Source organism: Taudactylus pleione, unplaced genomic scaffold (genome assembly GCF_031769625.1).
Source record: "Taudactylus pleione unplaced genomic scaffold, aTauple2 ptg000198l, whole genome shotgun sequence".
In the NCBI taxonomy this organism is placed as follows: Eukaryota; Metazoa; Chordata; class Amphibia; order Anura; family Myobatrachidae; genus Taudactylus; species Taudactylus pleione.
Genome location: NW_028284600.1, coordinates 9629515 through 9646243, shown reverse-complemented (window position 1 = coordinate 9646243; position 16729 = coordinate 9629515). Strand labels below are relative to the sequence as shown.

General features: G+C 42.2%; 1 protein-coding gene across 1 annotated transcript in view; it reads left to right on the top strand.

Annotated features, from left to right (window-relative positions):
- The window catches only part of LOC148518851 (alpha-2-macroglobulin-like), a 239391-nt gene that overhangs the window by 193175 nt on the left and 29487 nt on the right, over positions 1–16729 (top strand). Inside the window, exons 29-32 of the mRNA XM_088476973.1 lie at positions 2421–2636; positions 2712–2836; positions 10084–10174; positions 10300–10368. Coding sequence (XP_088333099.1) covers positions 2421–2636; positions 2712–2836; positions 10084–10174; positions 10300–10368 — 501 coding nt within the window. The remainder of the gene's footprint in view (positions 1–2420; positions 2637–2711; positions 2837–10083; positions 10175–10299; positions 10369–16729) is intronic.

The following is a 16729-nucleotide window of genomic DNA, read 5'->3' as shown; positions in this document are numbered from 1 at the left end:
TCAATCCGACTGTTAGTAAATGAGGTTATCCTATCGGTCTATGTGAAAGTATTGATGTTTGGTCGATGTTCGGTTTTGTTTGGAATTCCGTTTTATATTCGATATTATATAGTCGATTTTGACTTTAGTAAATCTCTGAGTTGCTAAATTGAATGAAAATCACCTACAAAAACACCAAAATCACTTTTAGTAAATATATCCCCTGGCCTCTCTGAGGAGTAACTCACTAACACTGAAGTAATATACCCATAAGAGTGAGTCCCTTGGGAACAGTCTAGAGCTTTTCATTAGTGATGTGATGGATGCAATCAATCGGGAAATTAGAGCCAAGCTCATCAGGAAGCAATCTTTTTCTATTAGTCATTGAAAAGTCCCTAATGCTTACAAAAAGGCAGTTTCAAAGATTCCCATTATTTTGATACTATTTCATCACAATCACCCATCTTTTCCCACAAAGGTTGAAACTAACCCAGCATTTAATCATGAGCAGTTTAGAAAGTCATTATGGAAGTCAACTAGCTCCTTAGTCTTATTCATCAGGTGGTCTGCCCCCCACCCCCCAAGCTCTATAAGGTCTTGATTAATTTTCTCTATGATCACCTGAAATTCAGATGTAATACAGTGTCTCCATTCACACAGTTCAACAGATGTTGCATCTTCCTGACTTATCTGCTTCCTCATTGGCTGAATCAACCTCAGACAATGCCTCTGGAGAGGGCCAGGGGATTAAGATTTTGGGCCTGATTCAGAGATGTACGTTAATCCAACTATGAATGTACATCTCCGATTGTTTGGGGTCTGCGCCTGCACAGGACCCATTCTGCACATGTGCACAATGGGTCCGTCAATCTCGCTCGCAGACCCCCACCCCCCAAGCCACTGCATGATTCACATGCTGTAGCATTTGGGTGGAGGAGCGGGGCTGTGTCTGGTCACCGTTCCCTGAAACCCTGTTTTCCAGGAGGGATGAGGCCAGGGTCTGTATCAATGAACACATATTCCTGGCCTCTTACGTACACAAAGAGACAAATACAGTACAAGGGTGGCACAGAAGTATGGTGGAGGAGGGCAGAAAGTTGTAGACAAAGAAGATGAGACTAACCAGAGCCGTAACTAGACTTTTTGGTGCCCTGTGCCAGAGAGAGCATTGGCACATCCCCCCCCCCCAATTTTTGAGATAGAGTCATAAGATGCGCACCCTAGAAAGGGCCATGGCCTCATGGGGAAAGGACAGGGAAGAGATAGGGGAGGCCAGGAGATGCTGGGGTAAATGGACAGCAAGCTACAAGTGAGAATGATAATAAAAAGATAATTGACAGGACCAAACATCGCCCCCTGCCCTTCGGTCGCACAGCCCTAGTTATGGCCCCGAGACTAACATAAAGGGGATAATGGAGTTAGGTGTAGAATTACTTCTAATATTAGGCAATGGAGGAAGCTGGAGGAGGAGGCGAGCGCCTGAAAAAATTAATGGGTGCTGTCTTGTGGGAATAGCCTTAGCCATGAGCCACACCCCATTTTTGTCATGCTGAAGGCATGCCCAGCACTCCGGGAGCTGCTGGGAATGCCACCAGTCCCTCTCTCCAGTGAATAGACAAGGTGGGTGACAGATGGCCTCCTAACCCCCATGCGGGACACTGCAGGCCACAGGTGTGATGGCAGTGCCTGAAATGAAAGACTGTCCCACCAAAAACGGGTTTGGAGGGAGGTATATATAAATATATATATATATATATATATATATGACGCAGTTGTGGCACTTTAGGCTTTAACCAGCCAAATATGCAGAGGTCCCATTCAGTAATAAGGGAAATGTGTCTGTGATACATACAAGTGGGATAATTACATGGCCATATGCAATCAGTCACAAACTCTGCCTCACCTCAGACTGTCTACAGCTGCACCTCTGAGTTCATGCTGTCGCTGTGGCTGCCCACAGTAATTACAGAGAGGCTCTGGGGAGGGTGGTGCAGGCCAGGAGGGACTCGGTTATTTAAAGTAATGGGAATTTTTATTCTTTGTGTGGACTGAGGGTGAGGAGCCTGCCAACTCTGAGCACCCTGAGCAGTTAATATGCCATGGTCGCTGCAGCAAGCAGTCTCCTCTTGGACCCCATTCATTGGGGGCAAACAATACCTCAATGCCTGTTCTGTCCCCATTACAATGTTTAGTACCTTGCATGTGCTTACTCTACCAGTTACTGTCTCTACAAGCAACTCTTGACAAATCTCACTTCTAACAGCAGATGTATATACATAGAATACCATCTTGTGTATGTTTTCTTCATTACATTTTTTTCTCAGCCTTTCAGACAACTTGTCATGTATCCTAGAATTAATTCATTTATTTTTCCCTCATACAGTAACTTATAGCTGCACTTCTATCAGTCTAGCTTTGATCCATTATCAATTTATTCACAGGACACAGTTGTGGCTCTTCAGGCTCTAGCCAAGTATGCAGAGGTCACATTCAGTGATAAGGGAAATATGACTGTAACAATTAACTCCAAGACGGAGTTTCTGGAGCAGTTTCATGTGGATAACAATAACCGCCTCCTGCTCCAGAGAGCATTATTGCCATCCATCCCCGGAGAGTACACGGTGACAGCTACAGGGAGTGGTTGTGCCTCTGCACAGGTGAGAATAAACTTACACTTATTCTCCTTCATTGTCTCACAGACTCTTACTCTTATCCTTTTGCTAAACCCATAGGCAGTCCTGAGATACAACGTACCTCCACCTACATATGATGCCTCCTTTGCAATCAAAGTGGAGATTAAACAAAGTGACTGTACAAGAGATCAAGTGACAAAGCTTGATATCCACATCACTGCTAAGTGAGTGACATTTGATATTCCGAATTTCTTCTCTAAGCGATTATACATCATCTGCAATTCAATCAACGCAATCATATACTTTGTTATTGCTAGCATTTATAAAGTTATTACTTGACAGATGTACTATGAGTCGCTATATTTAATGGTTGTTGTTGCTGATATTTGCTGTTTTCTCATATCTGCTTGACCACTTCCTTGCCTGGGCTCAATGTAGCAATGCCCTTCTCCTAAGTCTCTACCCTTGTCACAGGCAATAGTGATGGGCAATCTTCAGGGACACCTGCCACCTGCTGCAGGCTTCTATGAAAAAACATAATTTTTTTTACATTTTAAGACTTATTTTGGGGAAAAAAAATACCCAGGTAAGTGGATAAAACATGGACATGATCATCACAAATGTTGTGTACCCAGAGCTATTTATCCTATGTCAACCTTTTGTACCTGTCTAGCTTTTTTTTGCTTGTTGACCTTCTGTACTGTCTAACTTTTGTCATGTCGACCTTCTTCCATGTTGACCTTCTGGTGTCAACCAAATGATTGTCAACCTTTTCATTTGTCAACCTTTTGTATCACACCCGCATGAGTTATGCAGGTGCACTCAAGGGCACTGATTCTGGTTCGCACAAATCTCATTGCATGGACGCAAATAGTAGGTATTTTATCCGTACATGTACAGAAGCCAATGTATGCATATTTGCGGATCTCCATCCTATTCTGAGTCATACTGAAATCACACGAATCTGCCTTTAAGTGAAGTTGGTCATTTCGGGGCAGCAACAATGCAAGCGCATGCAAACAACCTGAACTATGGGAGTTTAATGGGCATGTCACAAATACTCTGCGAGATTCAGAGTCATGCCTATGGGGAAGGGAAGTCTATTTTTGATAGATCATTTGCCCTTAGCCATGATAATGATTGCGGCCGCCAGCATATATTCAATGGGTGGAACAAATATACGCTTGCACACAAAAAAGCCCTTACATTACTTGAATGGAATGTCGGCCAAACATTTGTAAAGAACCTCACTTACGGGCCTATTTAACATACCTACAATGGCAGGTTACACATGCGGAAACACTACTTTCCACATATTTAAGGTAACGGGCCATTCATCATCAGGGGTCCGAAAGGACCACCTACTAATCAGCCGTGTCTCTCCCCTGTTACCAAAGAGGCATTGCAGGGGAGGTCACAATGCCTCTTTGGTAACAGTGGAGAGACACAGCTGATCTCCCAGACAGCAGAAGTGAACACTGTTGTTTCTCCAGGATCAGCGTCTGCCACTCTCTCATCCCTAGTTCTATGTTTCAGACTGGGGAAAGTAGAAGTGGACAGATGTTTTCCATCCACCCTGGACTGTCCTTTTTTCCATACACACACCTCATTTCATTTTTAAGGTCAATTACGTAGTAGACATATTTAATATGATATTTAACAGAGCACAAACTTATTCAATGGAGGTATTATCCTTCTACTGTACGTGTCAGCTCAAAATCAGGGTTTAATTGTATTTGAGCTTTTAACTTAATGCATTCATTGTTTGAAAAATCATTATCCCTCCATATATCAGCTCAATATATATGTATTTTTTGGTTTGAGCCCCATTTTATTTCTTGCAGGTACCTATATATGAATGTATGTGTGCAGTAGGGACTGCAGGACCACCTTCGAGAACATTGTGTATTATTGTATTATACATACCAGTATATGTGCCTTATCATAGCTCAGTTCATGTTCTCCTTTTCATAGCCCATTGGGTACCAAGAAAAGATTATATGGGTTAATTGATATCCAGCCCTGATTTTCAAACTTCACGGGCACCAACGTATGGGCAAGCATAATAGGGTTAATTAGATCCTATGAGAAACAATGTCATTATATGTATGCAAGTTTTGGTATAAGAAATATGCAAATCTCTCCCAACAATTTACAGGAGATAACCAGATGGCTAATGCTAATATTTAACCAGTGAACATACATAATTTAAACTACCATAGCAATATTGTGTTGGAGAGTTCACTGTTCCTCAGGCCAATAATCATTTTAGGAATCTGAACCTCAGATGCTCCTCCACAGGGTACTTATACTTAACCCTGGTGTGTATATCTTTTTCCTGGTTGGATACACAGTATGTAAGAGTATTATCTCTATTTAGAATTATTCAATAAATGCATCAATTGGGGTAGGTGCATTTTCATGGAGGTCGGTGACCTTTAATGAAATTTACCAGGGGGTGCATAAGAATTTTTTGCCCATATCCATATATTTATAATTATTTTAAGAGAAACGTATTGTTACTTAAGACTTATATTTAGATATTTATAATTGTGACCTAGACTATGAATGTATTTAGTATCTTAAGTATCTTTTTAGAGGGTAAACCATTAAAAGTTAAGTTTTATATTACCATTTTACTGTTTAGAACAATATTATTCATAAGAGTGCCCCAAAAAGACTTGTTTGTCTTAGTTGCTCTCTGCAACAGATTTTTATGTGTACAACACACATTTCTTTGGGTGCACCACTAACACAGAGTCACCCATAACATATTGCAAGATAGAGAACATTACATTGTTTTTTCTGTAATTAGCCTTCATTTATGAATCTAATAATTTTGCTTTACCAGTGCAGGCTCACACTTCACATTAATACTTGTAGAGTTTATCAGAATTATTTTGACTATCAATATATTGGTGCTTAGGTGCATTTTCTTTTTCCATGCACAGAATCTGGATAGCATAAGGTATTAAATCTGTCTTCCGTGGCTGCCCGCAACTACAGCTTCTTTATATACAGTATTACTGAGTTTTTTCCTAGAAGCATTTATATCTGAGTGATTGCTGTCATCACATAACAAAGCAGCATTGGCGTACTCAGCTTATCACCCAATCACATTCATTAGCTGTGGCTGATCACTTTTGGTTTTAGAATACATGATAGACTGCTCTAGGAGGAAAGATAGCATGTGAGTGTATGTCATCTACTTAAGTGGGGTACCCAGTGGAAAAGTAGCTCTCTGTAGGGTTGGGTGGATGATCCTTACAGGCACAAGCACCTTAGCCACCCTCTTATCGCCTATAAAGCACTCATATGCTAAGGTGATAGTGCATATCTATCTATCGCACTAAAATGAGAGAGTACACAGGATAGAAAATAGGTATAATGCTCACCAGGCCGCACAGCGCCTTCTGCCAGTGGTCTGCTGGTTATCTGCACCTGTAGGAGGCACAAGTATCCTCCTACAAACAAGTATCCTCCTACAAAAAACTGTCTAAATATAAAATAATATGTTTCACAAACTATCATGAAATGCATGAAATAACAACAATATGAATAACCTGTAGAGATGTGCATGTATTGATTTTGGTTGATTCTAATTCATCATCGTGTTTTGATTTTTAGCAATAACACCCTCAAGGGTATTGGTTCTAATTTGGTTTTGGTTCAGTTTTGGATTTCTTTCAAATCGATAAAAATCGTTACAAAAAACAGCTAAAGTCATGTAATCTGGACCTGTTTACATGCAATCCAAAACCGAGATTCTGTTTTTAAATCCAAGTTCTGAACTGACAACAGACCCGAGCAGGGACTTGGATGTACTCGGAACCCCAACAGTGATCCGAGCCGGGACTCAATTCAAATCGAACCCCTAAGTTCGGGTGTGTTAGTTTTTCAGGAAAACTGAACCACACATCTCTAATAACCAGCTCACTATGCTAACATCTTACTACTTACATATGTTACATATAACTTCAGTTGTTGCATGTTTTTCTATCTAACTTCAACTTCCACAAGCAAACACAAAAGGTGCAGACACACGTAACGATTTTGTAACCAACGATTTTCTGTCAGATCTTCTCATGAAAAACTGAACGATTTTTGCAGTGTAATGAACAATTTTTACAACGATGAACGAAAAATGTTTCGTCCCTTAATGAAAATCGTTATGTTGGACAGTCTGAAATGGACGATGAACGATAACTACAAACGGGAGCGCGCTTGAACGATTATTGTTCATTGTTATAACTCAGAAACCAAACGATTTTTTGAACAATTGAACGATAACGACGTCGTTAATGACAAATCATTCAAAAAATCGTTACGTGTGTATGCACCTAAAGACACTATTATAGCTACAATGTACAATAAACCAGCAAAACACAACATAGAAGACAAACACCACTCGTTTAGTATATCCCTCATTGAGTCTATAATTGTTTTCTGCCTACAAATTAATAAGGAGTTTGTTTTAGTCCAAAACACCTTTATTCTATGGAGATTAGTAGGGTACTCATTTTATAAATGGGGGATTAGGATCTTGCCATTATATCTGGCATACAGCACTCAACCTTAATAAAGGCACACATCTGCTGTGGGTAGCTCCTTGGGTGGGGTATACTTAATAGTTAAAACTATGGTCCTGATTCAGACCCGGACGCTATTTGCGGCCGCTCGCTGGCTAAAAGGGGCCGGCTATTTAAATCATGTGCTCACACTACGTCGCGTAAAGCCGCCCACTAAGTAATAGCGAGTGGCCGCACTACACGCTCGCACCTGTATAAAGATGCCCCTTTGCCACTCGCAACACACGTCATCTCCAACAGTTGTAGGATTAATCGGGAACATTGAGAGCCATCGGAGCTGCTCGCAGCGCTTGTGGTAGCCTTTTCCCACTACAACATTGCCAGCAGTTCAGGCTAAAATACAACCCAATCATGTGTGTAATGACGCTACTTTGCTAATTATGCACGCCCATTAAACGCCGTTCTGACGGTCGGGCACGCCTGCATTTGCACATCCACACCCCCGTTTACAAGCACCTTCCCCTGTTACCACCCACAAATGGCACTATCTGTCACTCAAAATTGCGGCCCGACTGCAGGCTACGGGCGAGCACTTTCCCATCGCAATGACTTGTTCGCGCACATGCATTGCGACTCATACGCATGCGCAGATTGCGGAAAATCGCTCAATGCGAGCGAGTGCAGCATAGCGTCCGGGTCTGAATCAGGCCCTTTGTTTATTATTGCAGTATTTAAAATGTACAGTATCAGCAACAAGAATAAAGCAAAAAAAACATGAGTAACTAAGGGTAAAAGCATTTATTTATCTACTGTGTAAGAATAAAGCTGTAAATATAATCAAAATTGAATATAATAAAGTTAAAAAATACACATAAAAATAGATCTTATTCCACAGTATGATGTAGTGTAAATACCAATAGTTCCTTAATCTGATTATATAGTTAATTAAGATTACTCAGTTTGTAGGGTATTGTTGGGTTGTTTTTAGAGATGAGCAATTCGGATTACTACACATCTGAACTCCCCCGAACTTGGGGTTTCCAAGTAGATCTGAGTCCCCATTAGCTGCACCCTAAAATAATGAAAGTAGAAAAAGGACATGTTTTTTTCAGTGTCTAAAGAAAGCTGCAGCCTTTTATAATTCAATGTAAATAGTATTTAAAGAGTCTGTGTCTTGGAAAGGCAGTATGCCAATGCAACGCTTTTTAATTTCTGTTATGTTCAGCTTGAAGTTTTTAATGATTATTGTTATAACATCATATATCTGAAAACTTCTTCACCACGTCCATTTAGGGCCTGGTTCTGAGTAACAACCAAAGCAGCCGGACAGCTACGGTAGCCAGATTTAGGCCCAGATTCAGACCCGCTCGCTGGTCTGAAGGGCGTTTGGTTTTTTTTTGTGACCGGCTTCCTGGCCGCTCGCTAAGCTGTGGGTGACCACCCACAGCTTTAGCGAGCGGCCAGCTGATGGTCGCGATGGTCGCGACCATCGGGGCTTGCGACTAGACCCTTGTGGTAGGGTCTCGTCTGCCGCAAGCCCCAGTGAGCTTTCGGCTCTAATAGAGCCGGATGCTCACCACTGACATCACTCGGGAGCGCCTCCGTTTGGCCAGCCACCCCCCCCCTGGCCCGCCTACCAAACGGGGCGAGCTGTCGATCAACATCGACAGCCGCCCCTTTTGGATGCGAGCGCCGGAGCGAGCGATTTCTCGCTCACTCCGGGGCTCGTGGACGCACAGTGCGCACGCCACGCACATAGCGCTTGCGAGCGGGTCTGAATCAGGCCCTTGGTCCCATATGCTAATGTAGATAATTACATGGCTTTATTATTATTTTATTACTATTAGCCTTTATTTATAAGGTGCAGCAAATTTCCACAGTGCTGTACAGAGCAAGATATAAAACATTGTATATCATAGTAAACTGAATAACAAATACATAATAACACATAATTGCAGGTGTGGGCATATAACTAACATATAACGATAAGCTGAAGTGGGGAACGTGTAAAAGCACAAGGAGGAAGGACCCTGCTTGCAAGATCTTACATTCCAAAGAGGAGGGGATGGAGATGGTATTGATAAAAACAAGGGTAAAGATGTGAGAGGGAGGACCAGATTAGGATCAAATTTGGTAGGGAGGGAGAATAAGTGTGTTTTGAGGGAACTTTTGAAGCAATGGATGTTGGGGGAAAGTCTAATAGAACAAGGGAGACCGTTCCAAGCATTATGCATATAGCCGCAGCACCTACTGCCTGCTGTTTTTCCATCAGAAGTCACCACTATCAAAATTGATATCAACACTTACGCCAAACCTTATGCTGGGTGCAAGAGATGTGTCAGAGACAGGTGTCCCATCACCATACACATGCCTCAGTATAGCACTGACCTCTGGCTACACACCCATGCCACTCCCATAAAACATTTCTCTTGCATGTTTACTCAATGTAGCTGCCCAGGTGCCACCCAGAAATGTCCATTTCATAGAAATAGAGAACCTGTAGTGGAAGTTGCCTCCATCAAGGAGCATATGCATCGTGTCATGTATGTGCACTTTGCAAATAACCGCTAGAGGCATCTGCTTTGACTAGAAATGTGCAGTTTGGTTTCTGAAAACCGAACACACATGAACTTTGTGGTTCCAAGTTGAACTGAGTCGCCGCTCGGTTCTTTCCGTAAATCCTGAACTCAGGTCTAAAAATTGAATCTGGGTTTGGATTGCCTGTAACCAGATCCACATTACATTACTTTAGTTGTTTTTATCAATTTTAAAGAAAACCAAAACCGAACCAAAACACTTGAGGGTGGTTTTGCCAAAACCAAATGACGAGAGTCCACGCACATCTCTACTTTCGACTTGCATGCAATTTAGAATCAGGCTCTTAGTTATTGAGTGATCCTTGTATTAAGACTGTCTCCTGTTCCTGTGTTTTTATTGCATAGATACACAGGTAACAGGGAGAAATCTAATATGGCTCTTATAGAAGTGAAGATGTTGTCTGGATACATCCCGGTAAAAAGCACAGTAAAGAAGGTAAGTTATTACTGACTTTATTATCCTAAGTAGCAGCCGTGTTTCTGGGGGTTGTTGGTAAGCTCAAAATAAACATTTGCCTCTTTTACTGTAATTTTTTTAATGTTTTTTTTTTTTTGTTACAGTTAGAGAATAGCCATTTGATTCAGAGAAGTGACATCCAGACTGACATGGTGACAATGTACCTACATAAGGTTAGAAATATAAATATGCAGCTCATTGTGGGGGGTGATTTATCAAGCCTTGGAGATGGATAAAGTGGAGAAGTTGGACCAAAGCAACCAGTCAGCTTCTAACTTTCATTTAATGTACTGTAGGTAAATGAAAGTTCTTAAACAGAGTCCTGAGATACTCATTACACACCCACTCTCAGATGTAGAAGATTGTTCCAGATAGAAGGCAAAATTTACTAAGCAGCAGGTTTTAAACCTTGGTGGTCTGATGGCGGATTCTAAACCTCGGCGGTTTCTAAATGACACCAAAACCATTGTCATAATAATTTTAGTTCTAACCCTGTTCTGTTCTATTTTAAAATGTGTTTTGATGGCAGTTTTGAAGAGATTTCGGCCTCAGTAAATCTGCGGATTGCAAAACCGCCTCAAATCCACAGATTTACTAAGGCCAAAACCGCTGCAAAATCACTGTCAAAACACATTTTAAAATAGAATAGAGCAGGGCTAGGGCTAAAATGATTAGGTTTTGGTGTCATTTAGAAAATGCTGCCAAACCACCACCAAACGTCCGGGGTTTAGAACCTGCCACATAGTAAATTTTGCCCAGCGTCTTGTCTTTGTAAAGGAATACCCAAATTCACTTTTATCAATCTACTTTTTATACTAGTACTAACCGATAAATGCCAATGGCTAAACAATATAATTCACATACAAACACCTACGGTGAGTTTACACCATATAAACACAAACCATATGAACATGAAATTGAAATACACCAAACTAATATATTGTACTACTAATTCCAAATTCTAATTTTGCATTTAATAAATCTTGGGGAAATAGATTGGGTTTATTTCCTGATACATATTTCAGTGGAGAGCCAATGAAACAGCGTCACTTCACTCTCTAAGATGTATCTTACGGGGATGTAGTTATGAGACCGGTAGCCGCATGGCCACTGGTCTCAATCCCGACAGCGGAATCCCGGCAAGGAATTTAACATAAGCATCGAAATACTAACACCTATGATAATCCCAATGCCGGAACGCTGTGGACGCCAGCCCAAACAAAGGTAAGTCATGGGCGCCCTTAGCGTCAGCCACAGGGAGGCTTAAGGTTAGGATTAGGGACTCTAGCGGGGATAGCAGTAGGTTTTGGGGGAGGGGATTAGGGTTAGGCACCCCCAGGGGGGGGGGGTAGGGTTAGGCACCACTGGGGGGAGGTTATTGTTAGGCACCCCCCCAGGAGGGTTAGGTTTAGGGTGCGAGGAGGGGAGATAAGGTTTAGGCAACCCCGGGGGGGAAGTAGGGCTAGGTACCACCCCGGGAGTTTTGGGTTAGGCACCCCTAAGGGAGGGTTAGGGGGGGAGAGGGGAGGGTTAGGTAACTTACCTCACACTGTTGAGATTTCATCCTCTCAGCTAAACAGCCGCTGGCATTTCAATCCCATTCCCACACTTGTTTGGATCAGTTACATAGAAACTGTCGGTCACACATCCTAATTCTTATCTAAAGTTATAGTAACCAATGCATGTCAATGTGTCCCTAATTGCATCTCCCCGGGTATGGGAGGTGAAAAATAGTAACATCAACAATATTATCAAACCTTTCTGATATGATTGCTTTTAATGACATCCTTTTATGAAAAACAACCCACAGTACATCATATGTACAATGATTGCACAGGTCTGCAAAACTTAAGGTATTGAAAGCTTTTTTAATAATAATTTTATATTCTTAATTATACTCCATCAAGAACTAAAATATAAAAAATATTACCACATCACATTTACCTATAAGGAGGTTACATACATTTTTAAGAAAAAACAAGAATTTTAATTATTTTTGACATATTTATTGTGAGATACGAAGTGTAGAAGATATCACTGTGTTTTTGTCTTAATTACATAATAAAATAACAGTAAAATCAAACAATATTAGAAACAAAACTAGAATTATTGTTTTTTTGTCTTTTCGCTTATAAGCTTTTTCTGTGTCGTCTCTGTGTATCATCCAGCAGTAGTCAGCCATCATGCCCTGGTATCTTCTTTCAACATTTTTAACATCTTGGTGGAACCGTTCACCCTGTTCTTCACTGTAGTGTAGTGTAGTGTGTGTGTGTAGTTTGTACTGTGTGTATGTGGTGGTAGGCAGGGATTAAAATGAGCCGGCACAGGTCAAAACTTTGTTGCATCTGTGGTATTTGGTTCCACCTTCGCCATCTCACCTTGTAGTTGTTGTGTGTGTGCTATGTTCCTTAGACGGTATGGGGTTTAGACTCTTTGTAAATTTCAGCTCCAGGCCCATGTGGACCTTAATCTGGCACTGGGTGGGGGGAAGTTTTATGATGAGAACTGAATTGCAACGTTCTATACTACCGACTGAATTCATTTAAGACCATGTTTTATAAAAAATGTAGGCAGAATACATTTATTACTTTAAAAAATATGAAAAAAATTACTTATTCATAACTACACGATTTGCAGAAAAACATGATGTGATATGCAAAATCGGGAGTAATTTTCGTGTTCAGAAGCCAAAAATCTATAAGTATCGCATAAATTTGTTTAAAAAAGCTTTTTCATTGCAGACCTGTGCTATCAAAAATAAAAAATTACTCAGTTGTTAAATCCAAGAATTCCTCTATACAGATTTTTCCTTATAAATATTTGCTCTAGTTATGCCAAAAAGCCCCCCCAGGGCGCCAGGTCCTGTAAGACTCTGCTAACGCCGGGTGTCTTTTTTTTTTGCCAAAAATGCATCTAAGTCGCAGTGTTACAGTATGTGACTAGGATGCACCAGCAGACTGCTGATTAATTTGATATGTGAAACACTGGTATATCTGTGTGCGACTGAGTCACTGAATCTGTATACGAAGTGCTACAATGTAGCGGCCGCAGATTTTTTCATTCCAAGTTCCATTGTGCATCATAGAGAGACTCAGGTGCACACAGCATGTATACAAGTGTCGCATATCAGATTAATCAGCACAGTCTGCTGGTGCATCCTGGTCACAGATTTAGATGCATTGTCGGCAAAAAGACGCCCGATGATAGCAGAGGAGAATGGGACCTGGCGGCTCACTCACACTAGGCAAGTCGCGCTGTGAGGCATTTTGAGGCTAAATGTATGAGGACACATATGTATGCCATGTTATATGCATCACTGGGGAAGCCTTCCTCATATATTATAGCTGAAGTACCATTCGTTGTCCAGCTTTAAATCTTCAAGTTATCAAGTTTTATTATGTGATGTCGTCCAAATCCATCCAGGGGAAGGCCCAGGACAGGCTCCCTGAGTCAAAGTTCTGTCTGGCGCATTCCACTGTAAGGTCTGACAGAGACCCTAACCACTCTATTAGGCACACCAGACCAATTGCCACCCCTCTGTGAAGTTTTCATCAAAATCCATCCAGTGGAAGGCCCAGAACCATCTCCCCAGGTTAAAGTTCTGCCCAGTATACACCAATTGGAGGTCCAACTGGGACCCTAAACCCCCTAAAACCTGAGCAGAATCCAACTGGACAACCTCACTTTGGTTTCATCCCAATTCGGTGCCGGGGTGTATCTTCAAGTTATTAAGTTTTATTATGTGATGTTGTCCAAATCTATCCAGTGGAAGGCCCAGAACAGGCTCCCCGGGTCAAAGTTCTGGCCAGCATACACCAATGTGAGGTCCGATCGGGCCCTCAACCTCCAAGTATGTCTTCTGGAATCCAATGTTACCACTCTGAAGTTTTAGTCTACATCCATCCAATGAAAGCCTCAGAACAGGCCCCCCAGGTCAAAGTTCTGACCAGTGCCCCCGGGTCAAAGTTCTTCCCAGCGTATACCAACGGCAGGTGCGACTAGGACCTCCACCCCCTAGTATGTGTTTTGAGATACAATTTTACCACTCTGAAGTTTTCTTCTAAATCGGTAACATCGAGAACCATCGGATGCATACGCAGCACTTGTGGCATGCCATACCCTACCGCAAACACAAGTGCTTCAGTGTAAAATTCAGCCAAGTGACGTGTACTATGACGCTGCATTTTAATTATGCACGCCTCTGAAACGGTGTTAAGATGCTCAGACACGCCTGCGTTCGCACCACCACTCCCCCATATCTATTGACCAACCCTTGTCACCACCCGCAAATAGCTCGCCTTGTCACTCAAGCTAGTAAGGCGTCTATACACAAGGGGCGAGCGCTTCGCGATCGCACAGACTGGCATGCACAGAATGCAAACAGTGGCAGTCTGCGTGCAAACGCATCCTAGCGAACGGGTCTGAGTTGGGCCCACAATTCAACTGCGATAGTATGCTAATCCATTGCGATCACGATGCCACCGCAGCACTACACAAGGATGCCCACTTTACCTTACACACATCCGTAATGTTTAGCAAGACTGAGAAACCATATGTAACATCGAGTACAATCGCAGCCTCACGCACATAATTTCTGCATGCCCCTGTAACGGCGAACAAACGCACTGGCACATCCGCGTTTCCCCGACCACTCCCCCCCCATTACCACCCACAAACATGGTTCAAGCATCGCTGTCTACTAAGCCCTCCAGGCCATACAGCTATCTTGCTTCTACACCACGGTTCAAGCATCGCTGTCTACAGAGCCTCCAGGCCATACAGCTATCCTGCTTCTATACCACGGTTCAAGCATCGCTGTCTACTGAGCCCTCCAGACCATACAGCTATCCTGCTTCTATACCACGGTTCAAGCATCGCTGTCTACAGAGCCCTCCAGGCCATACAGCTATCCTGCTTCTAAACCACGGTTCAAGCATCGCTGTCTACAGAGCCTCCAGGTCATACAGCTATCCTGCTTCTATACCACGGTTCAAGCATCGCTGTCTACTAAGCCCTCCAGGCCATACAGCTATCCTGCTTCTATACCATGGTTCAAGCATCACTATCTACTAAGCCCTCCAGGCCATACAGCTATCTTGCTTCTACACCACGGTTCAAGCATCGCTGTCTACAGAGTCTGCAGGCTATACAGCTACCATGCTTCTATACCCCAGTTAAAGCATCGCTGTCTGCTGAGCCCTCCAGGCCATACAGCAATCCTGCTTCTAAACCACGTTTATAGCTACGCTGTCTACTAGGCCCTTCAGGCCATACAGCAATCCTGCTTCAACACCACATTTGAAGCACCGCTGTCTATGAGGCCCTCCTGGCCATACAGCAACCCTGCTTCAACACCACGTTTCAAGCACCACTGTCTACTAGGCCCTCCTGGCCATACAGCAATCCTGCTCCTACACCAGGTTTCAAGCATCGCTGTCTGCTAGGCCCTCCAGGCCATACTGCAATCCTGCTTCTATACCAGGTTTCAAGCATCACTGTCTGCTAGGCCTTCCAGGCCATCCAGCAATCCTGCTTCTTCACCACATTTCAAGCATTGCTGTCTACTAGGCCTCCAGGCCATTTAAAAACTTTAGTTTAGACTGTAAACCTACAGTTTATTCTATTGACTGTCCTATGGTTTCAGCTCCTTATTGCACCATTGACTTGTTGTGTTTTCACTGGTCCATCATATCATTTATTTAGTAAACTGCCATGATTTAACTATACTTCTTGCGTTTGTTCTTCGATGTGCCACGTATCTCCAACACCTCCATCTCGGTCCTAGCAATTGCTAGAGGATCGTAACAGTAAGATTTGGCAGCTTTGCCTTGAGAACTGTGGAAGATATTCACCAACATACAAAGAAAGAAACTTCTTCTTTTATATATATTCTAGTGCATGTATATATATATTATACATTTTAGTGCATGGAACATCAGGACAACCACTAGCAAAGCAAGACCAAAGGCCTGAGCCTTTCCTTGCCACTGCATGTGCTGTATGGAATGTTGGCAATTTTACATTTTTTGGCAGAACATGTTCCCTTTATTGTTAGAGGTGATGTTTTCTTCTTTAACATTGTGAAATATTGTTTCATATCAGGTGCCCTTTCTTAAACTTTCTTTTTCCTGGACCACCTTTAGTAGATGTTGAAATACTACTACTATAAAGACTGCTAGCAGCAGCCGCAGCACTAGTATTGGGTTTCTGCTCCTGCTCTTTTATCGACTAATTCGTTTTGACTCACAGCGCTTCTAGTATAAGGGCGGCATGTAATGATGTTATATTTTTTAACACACATTTTATTTTTTCTTAACAGTGACTGCCCCACAGTATCATTAGTATAAGAGTGGCACCCAAATGACATTATACAGTACTTGTTTTGTTTTTTAAAGTGCTGCAGTCCACTCCTATGGTGTTTTTTACTTTTTAAAATTGCTTGTGCCTCACAGTGCTGCTGCAGCAGCACATTGTGCCACAGTGCTACAATGCCCCTTTAACATAGTGCTCCTAAAAACGTTTTTTTTAAGTGCT